The 8,666-nt window shown below is 42.3% G+C and overlaps 1 protein-coding gene across 1 annotated transcript; it reads right to left on the bottom strand.

Annotated features, from left to right (window-relative positions):
• Positions 1-399: 399 nt before the first annotated feature.
• LOC148101972 (uncharacterized) lies at positions 400-8,122 on the bottom strand. Its single transcript, XM_087844353.1, has 13 exons — positions 8,029-8,122; positions 2,761-2,939; positions 2,599-2,664; positions 2,418-2,492; positions 2,261-2,326; positions 2,079-2,153; positions 1,914-1,979; positions 1,732-1,806; positions 1,570-1,635; positions 1,388-1,462; positions 1,245-1,289; positions 1,048-1,122; positions 400-570 (listed from the first exon to the last, which is right to left on the bottom strand). The coding sequence occupies exons 1-13, from the start codon at positions 8,120-8,122 to the stop codon at positions 400-402; spliced, it is 1,128 nt and encodes a 375-aa protein (XP_087700479.1).
• Between the last annotated feature and the right edge of the window lie 544 nt (positions 8,123-8,666).

The following is an 8,666-nucleotide window of genomic DNA, read 5'->3' as shown; positions in this document are numbered from 1 at the left end:
GAGTGATGGAGTGCTCTGCCAGATGACCTGGAGTCCACTGTCGCCTAACTTAAAACCAGTCGAGATGGTTTAGGATGAGATAGATGACAGAGCAAAGTCAAAAGGGCCAACAAGCGCTCAGTGTCTCTGGGAACTCCTTCAATACTGTTGGAAAACCATTTCAGGTGACTACTTCATGAAGCTCATCAGGAGAATGCCAAAAGTGTGCAAAGCAATAATCAAAGCAAATTGTGGCTATTTTTAAGAATCTAAAATGTATAACTTGTTTTCAGTTATTTCACACTTTTTTGTTTGCTAAATAATTCCATATATGTTCATTCATAGTTTTGATGCCTTATTTACATTATTTACATTGTGAGAAACTACAATGTAAATAATCATGAAAACAAAGACAAACCATTAAATGAGAAGGTGTGCCCAAGCATTTGACTGTTGAATGAAATGAAAAGAAACACCGATAGTGATATATGATAGATAATAGCTCTCACAGAAAGAACACGAGTCACCTTCTGTGCATTGCTCCTTCAAACATGATTTCAGGAAGTACATCTCTCTCTTTAGTTTTTCATTCTGTTATAAAACAAACAAACAAAAATATATGTCCAGCTATGTCCTGCAATGTTTCATGCCATTTTTCATGAAAACTCATTGTGGAATATTATGAAGTGAAATCCTAAAAGGTTGATTCTGTTTATCTGGACGTAGCAGTTTCCATGGCAGAAACGCTTCATCAATCATCCAAGTGACTTCTTCAGTTTCAGCTGACTCCAGGTTTCTCCAACCTTATAAACGGTACCTTTGCACAATGACTGAAACTAGCACCACTGAATACCAATGGGCTCTAGATGTCAGTTTCTTGATCATTTATATGTAAACTGTCATAATCAAAACCACTTATCAATGTCCATGATTACCATTCACAGAGAGTTGGGGAATGGCTGCAAACACAGCATTGTAAGAAGAGTTGTTCTTTCTGGGGATCAACATTGGAATTTCCATACCTGGATGATTGAACATGCATCAAGAAATATGAAATGGAATATTTACCTCAACACTGACCAAGTGTAGCCTATGATCCAGCTTTCTTGATATATCCTCCAGATTTTGCAGGCTGTCATTTCTCTATAGTTTGTCATTGTGGCAAAAAAGTAAAAATAACAGTAAATGAATAAAAGTTTAAAATCCCAGTATGTCATGTTTAATTATGCCATGTCATGTTTAATTATGCCAATTTTGGCTCGCACAGTGGTTACGTCTATCCTATTCTCCAGCATTGACAGTTTTTCAGTCTGTTATAAAAAAAAGAAAAAAAAAATCCAAGCATGTAATTTCATGTTTCATTGTGTTATTTGTTTGTGAAAACTCGTAGACTAAGTGCAATCTTTACCTGAGCTTTGACGGTTTTCTGCATGCGATCCAGCTCTCTTGATATTTGCTCCAGATGTTGCAGGTTATCATTTCTCTGTAGGTTGTCATTGGGGCAAAAAAGTGAAAATTAAAGTAAATAAATCAAAGTTTAAAATCCCAGTATGTCATGTCATGTTTCATCATGTCCTTTTTGGCTCGTACAATGGTCATGTTCAGTGTACGTGCTAGCTCGTCCATCCTATTTTCCAGCCTCGACAGGTTGTCAGTCTTTTATAAAAAAAAGAAAAAAAATTCTAGTATGTTATGTAATGTTTCATTGTGTCATTTTTTGTGAAAACTCATTGGACTGAGTGCAATCTTTACCTGAGCTTTGACCGTTTTCTGCATGCGATGCAGCTCCCTTGAGATATTCTCCAGATGTTGCAGGCCATCATTTTTCTGTAGTTTGTCATTGAGGCAAAAAAGTAAACATAAAAGTAAATAAATCAAAGTTTAAAATCCCAGTATGTCATGTCATGTTTCATCATGTCATTTTTGGCTCTTACAAATGCCACGTTCAGTGTATGTGCCAGCTCGTCCATCCGATTCTCCAGCCTCGACAGTTTGTCAGTCTGTAATAAAAAATTTTTTTTTTTAAATCCTAGTATGTTATGTCATGTTTCAGTGTGTCATTTTTTGTGAAAACTCATTGGACTGAGTGCAATCTTTACCTGAGCTATGAACATTTTCTGCATGCGATCCAGCTCCCGTGATATATTCTCCAGATGTTGCAGGCTATCATTTTGCTGTAGTTTGTCATTGGGCCAAAAAAGTAACAATAAAAGTAAATAAATCAAGGTTTAAAATCCCAGTATGTCATGTCATGTTTCATTATGTCATTTTTGGCTCTTACAATGGCCACGTTCAGTGTATGTGCCAGCTTGTCCATCCTATTCTCCAGCCTCAACAGGTTGTCTGTCTGTTATGAAAAAAAGAAAAAAATCCCAGTATGTCATGTCATGTTTCATTGTGTCATTGTTTTGTGAAAACTCACTAAGTGCAATCTTTACCTGAGTGTTGATCGTTTTCTGCATGCGATCCAGCTCCCTTGATATATCCTCCAGATGTTGCAGGCTATCATTTCTCTATAGTTTGCCATTGGGCCAAAGAAGTAAAAATATAAGTAATAAATCAAAATTAAAAATCCCTATATGCCATATCATGTTTCATTATGTGATTTTTTGTTCGTACAGTGGCCACATTCAGCTTACGAGCCAGCTCCTCCATCCTATTCTCCAGGCTCAACAGTCTGTCAGTCTGTTATAAAAAAACAAAAAAAAATCCTAGTATGTCATGTCATGGTTCACTGTGTCATTGTTTTGTGAAACTCATGCTTTAAGTGCATCACTTTACCTGAGCTCTGACCTCATCCAGCACCCGAGCCATCTCCCCCACCCTTATCTCTAGCTTCTGTAGTCTATCATTTACATCTCGAGGAGTTCTTCGATGCTCCAGTACCACAGCTCTCTGCATCTGATCACTCTGATGGTCCTGAGGATGATGGCTGGTGTCAGTCAGAGAATCTTTGGTTCCTAAAATATAAATCCTGGTAAACTGGGTGGGAATGACAGGATCTTATAGTTGGGGAGTTAGTAAAAATCTGGTTTATCAGTGAATAATCAGATATGTTTTTCTGTTCATGAGGAGTCCACTGATAGAAATGGTGCAAGAGTATTCAAAATACAATAAATGATCAGAGGCAATAATGAGGAGAAATAATGAGGTTAAGAAAAAATACATAGTTTGGGTAAAAATGAAGTCGGCCACGTACACATTATGCCTATAGGAGCTGTGCTGTACATTGTGCAAACATTCATAAAAATATATACAATATATAAACACAAAAACAGAGTTTGTACAACTCTAACGAGCTTAAAAGTCAGTATTGGATATGACCACTGTCCCCACCTAACTACCGTGTTTTAAATGCACTTTAGAACAACGCACAGCAACACTACACATCCCACATAGCAAAATGGGTATGCCCCAGATCTGGCCCACACAATGTGCTTACACATGGCCCACATACTGCAAAGAATGACGGCCCTTTGGTGGCCCAGATCTGGTTTGCCAGAGGGGGCTTACACATGGGCCAGCACAAGGCCAGTTGCAGATACACTGGTGGTTGTGTGCTGGCCCATGTGTGGATTACCTCTGGCCAACCTGATCTGGGCCACCAAAGGGCTGTCATTCTTTGCAGTATGTGGGCCATGTGTAAAAGTAACAAGATAAAACTCTGTTCAGACAGTTAATGTACTGATTCTTATATAGCGCTTTTCTATTCTTCCGGATTACTTAAAGTGCTCTATACAACATGCCACATTTACCTATTTTCTCAAAACTGAGTGCTTTGTAACTACATTCGCTCTCTTTACATGCAGACTGGTGGACTCAGGAAACGAACCGCCAAACTTCCGATCAGTAGGTGACCAGCTCTACCACCTGAGCTACAACCACCCAGTGGTCATCATGAGTAAACCCTCACTAGATTTTGGATAAAGTGTACACTCACAAACCTGTCAAACCTGCATTTGAAATGTTGGCTACCGTAGCAGTATAGTATTGCAACGTGGCATTTGGATCTTCTAACTAAAATAGAAAAATAGGAACATAAATAGTTGCCATCATTGCCAGACGTGGCCCACATCTGGTTGACATACACCCTGAAAAGACACCAGTCAGTCAGAAGTGTCAGCTTGATGCCAGATCTGTGGAAGACCTGTTTTCTATGAGCCTGGGCCTCATACACCAAACCATAATCGGGCCAGATATGGCATGCCATCACATAAACAGTGCCATCTACGCCAGGCCTGGCCCATATCTGGATGACATCCCACTTACCATGCCAGAAGTCAGACAGCAGTGCCAGCTTGACACCAGATCCGGACTAGACCTGTCTGCTATGTGGTATGAGCGGGAGGAGGAAGGTACGGGGTCTTCACATACCCCTGTTCTCTATTAGGCATCGGGCGGAGGGGCTGGGATGCGGGGCCTCCCTGCTGCTGTGGAGCCGGGGGCGGTCTGCTTGCCTCCACCCAGGGAGACAGGGTAACATCTCCTGGGTCTAGGTGCAGTTTCCCCCTCTGGGGGCGAGGGTACCTGGACCTGGGGTATAGAGTATGTTTGGGGAGTATGATTGTGTGTACAATGTCCATTTGTGTCTGTCTTTACGTTGGGTGATTGCTGAGTATTTGTGTATGTGTGCATGAGGGTGGGAATACACGTTTGTGTCTCTGTGTGCCTGTTTGTCTGTGTCTATATGTCAGGTCGGGTGTTAGACTCCACTTCTCTGGGAACATCTCAGGCCCTCCAAAGTATGAAGGCCTATCTCTCCTCACCACACTCCCTACCAATGGCTGATGCCCTCAGGCGCCGGTGCGTTGGTGGTTCTTGGTCATTGAGAGAGATAGCCTTTATTTGTCAGTTGCAGGTCTTTTGCCCACAACCGAGATGACAGACCTTGCCGACCGTACATACAATACACAAACATCACATTGGGGAGACAGGTCAGGCTAGGTAGCGAGGAAAAAAACATCGAAATGTGTAACACAGAAGGATAATACAGGAATGCACAGATATCAACACACCATAGCACAATAAACACAGACAAGCAACATGGGAAAGAGTTCCAGTGTGTACATCTGATCTGGGACCGCTGCAATCTTTCGACTGCGCCTCCAACTGACCCAATGTCCACATCAGAGGGGAGGTAAGCGTTGGAGGTGGCGTTGGATCCGGGGTAGGGAGGGTGATGCGTCGGTGAGTGCTTATCAGTATCAGTATATGTATGTGTGTGCGTTTCCATAGTTCAGCTGAGACAGTGTCCTTCGCCCTGCCAGGCTAAGTAAACAGTCTTCCAGCCAACCCAGGTGGCCTTGCATGGAATGGGAAGGAACAGACTAAACACAGTCGTTATCAGGGTGTTTTGTTCAGCTCCGGCCTTGTAGCTGGCGCCGAGAGGGTATCCACATGAAGTGATGTTATTTTTTTACTTTAGTGCGAACAGCTCATATGAATTTCAAAGCAGTTCTACAGTCCAACACTGGTCTCTTAATCTCCCGTTGGAGAGCCGCGAGCTTCGCCATACTTGCGTTCTGTGATGTTGTCATTTCTTGTGCTCAAGGAGCCGATTTCAGAGAACTCACGGCAGTGTGCCTCCCCGAGATGTCATCCAATTTTGCGCCCAGAGATGTTATTCCGGGCTAGCCCTTCCGAGATGTATCCAGTCTGCAGTCAGAGATCTTATTCTGAGTATTCACAGCAGCCGTAGCCTCTCCAAGATCTTATCCGTGCTGACTCAATGAGCCCATTTTGAGAAACTCACGCCTCTCCCATCGTTCCAATCCCAGCGGGCAGCCTTGTGGGGGTTTGAACAGCCGGTTCCGCTTTCTTAATTCTTCGATAAGTCAGGGCCAAGCCAGCTCCGATCCGCCAGAACCCTGTTACCATGGTTCCAAATAGGTAGATATCTTCAGCACTCAGGCTCACCCAAGCCCAAACTTCTCGTTGAGAAAGGGGTGTCAATTGCATTCAGGGACCAGTTGATTCAATCCATAATTCCTCTTTTAGGTTTTAGAGAACAGACTGTGAGAGAATGTTCCAGGGAAAATACAAAAAAACCACGAGACTAGACAAGGACATAAGCAGGGAAGATAAGGGAGAGGAGAAAAAGTGCGTCCGCCTCCTCCGAGAGCCAAAGAAAAGCCATGCTCATTCTTGGTGGCTGCTTGGCAGGGTCTGGCGCACGTGGCTTGGTTGGGCCTCTTCCGGGGTGTGGGGAGCCCTCAGGCCTCTGGGCCTGCGGCTCGGTTCACTCTGGCACAGCTGGCTGCCGGCGGAGCCCACTGGCACACCACTGTAGCCCACTCTGGCTTCTGCTCCATGGCTGCCCCTCTGGTGGTCCTCCTTGGGCTCTCGCAATCTGGGGCCTGTGAATGTCTGGGGCCTGGATCTCCTCCATGCCTGCTTCATGCCCTGTCCCCAGGGAGCCATAGCCCTGTCCACACCCTCTAGCAGATCGTTACATGGAGAAACCTTTTGTATACAACCGTGCCCATCCACACAGGTGTGCACAACGGTGTTCACTCTTCAGAGACACAAACTACACCTTTCTTGGCTGCTACCTCAAAGCACATTGGGTGCTGTCGGTCCTGCGTGCTGCACAACTTTCAATATTTAGTATTTACTGTTATTTACACTCAGCTAGATTAATGTGATGGTGTTGTGTTTATTATGTTACTCTTTTTTTGCTTGTTTTCTCTTTTTTTCCTCTAAAATAAAATAAAATAAATAACAACAAAAACAAAGGTCGACTAAATGGACTAATACGGCAAGGCCTTTTCTAAAATCTTAGCAATAAATGGCAATTTTGAGATTGGTCTGTAACTGCTAAGAAGAGAAGTGTCTAACTTGGGGTTTTTTTTAAAGGGGGTGGATATCACATTTTTTAAATTAATAACTTTACCAGACACCAGTGAACTGTTGATTAGGCGAGCAGAGTGAAAGACGTTTTGAATAAAGATGCAGGTAAAATGTCAAGTCAACAGGAGGATGCTTTCGTTGAGGTAAGATAAATGTGTGAAAAAGTTTCTAAAACAACAGGCTGAGCTGGAGTAGGAACTGACAATGAAGATACTGATGGGAATTTTTTTTTTCTTACATTACTGATTTTTTTTCTAGCTAGAAAGAGAGAAAATTTTTACTTCCCCTATGAAGAAATGGGGGCTGCAGGTGCAGGAGGAGTAATAATACCACTAATGGTGTCAAACAACACCTTTGGATTACCTCTGATCTTTGCAACCAGGTGTGAAAAAATAGGCAGCCATCGCATCTCTTATAGCATTGTTAAAAGCTATCTAAAATGGAACGACAGGTATTATTAAAAAAATTAGTTATAAGGGGATAGATATAAATTAATAGTATCAGAGAATTTCTCACATGTGGAGAAATTTAAGATACGAGAGCCAACCTTCCTTCAAACAGGAGACAGCGATGCGTGAAAAGAAAACAGCCAGATAGGATAAGATAAGATAAGATAAATCTTTATTAGTCCCACACTTGGGAAATTTGTTGTGTTATTGCAGAAATTGGACAGTGCAATGTTAGAGCAGCAAAAAATAGGACAAACAATGGAATAGGATAAGCCTTAAAATAAAAAATCAGCCTTAAACATTAAACATTGTTGATTTTAAGTTGAGGGTATAATTCTGTATGAAACATTAATTAATGACCTCTCTCTTTTGCGTCACAATAATAACAGTAAAACCAAATAATTATGGCCTGCATTTGTATAGCGCTTTTCTAGTCCCTAAGGACCCCAAAGCACTTCACACTACATTCAGTCATTCACACACTGGTGACGGCAAGCTACATTGTAGCCACAGCTGCCCTGGGGCGCACTGACAGAGGCGAGGCTGCCGGACACTGGCGCCACCAGGCCCTCTGACCACCACCAGTAGGTAAACATGGGGTTAGTATCTTGCCCAAGGATATTTGGCATGTAGCCAGGAGGCAGCCTGGGATCGAACCGACCTTCTGATTAGTGGCTGACCTGCTCTGCCACCTGAGCTACAGCCACAATTAGTGACTTCTGTGACCCAAACGCCTTTTGTCTTAGCTTACCTTTTTCGCAATTTACACTAGACTGTCCGTAGATAAAGAGTACACAAAGCAAATGTATCTTCAGCAGCACAAATGCTCTTAGTTTGTGCTCCATTGTCGTGAAGCAAGAGGGGGGAAAAAAGCTGTGATCAAAATCCAAACACCTCAGATCCAATACCAAAAATACCTTCAAGGCACTTCGATTGTTTTAAGGATAATAATGCCCAGTTCGTCTGAATAGCTTGTAACTTGTTGATTGTGAGGGCTGACTAAAGGCGGTTCCCTTTATCAGGGAACTGATGAATGTTTACAAAGTCAGGGGAGGGGCAACTCCAGAGAATGCTTTTGGTTTCGGTGGTCTAGGTGTTGCTGATCTGTCATGTGGCGTTCTACAAGGTTCTAGATTAGGTGCTCTAGAACTTTGATAAGATAGGATCTTATCAAAGTTCCTATCTTATCAGTACTTTTAAAATAATTTCTCATGACTTGTATGTCCATCACATTCAACTTTACTTCTCCTTTAAACCTCACAAACTCATTAACTTATACATTTTAAATGAATGCCTTAATGCAGTCAGTTGTTGGATGGCAAATACGTTTTTGCAGTGAAATCTTGACAAGACAGACAATTTCATTTCATTCAGTCTCTAATATTTGAT

The sequence above is a fragment of the Neolamprologus brichardi genome, chromosome 7, assembly GCF_056152115.1.
Source record: "Neolamprologus brichardi isolate AB-2024 chromosome 7, ASM5615211v1, whole genome shotgun sequence".
Lineage (NCBI taxonomy): Eukaryota > Metazoa > Chordata > Actinopteri > Cichliformes > Cichlidae > Neolamprologus > Neolamprologus brichardi.
This window is presented reverse-complemented; position numbering and strand designations above follow the sequence as displayed.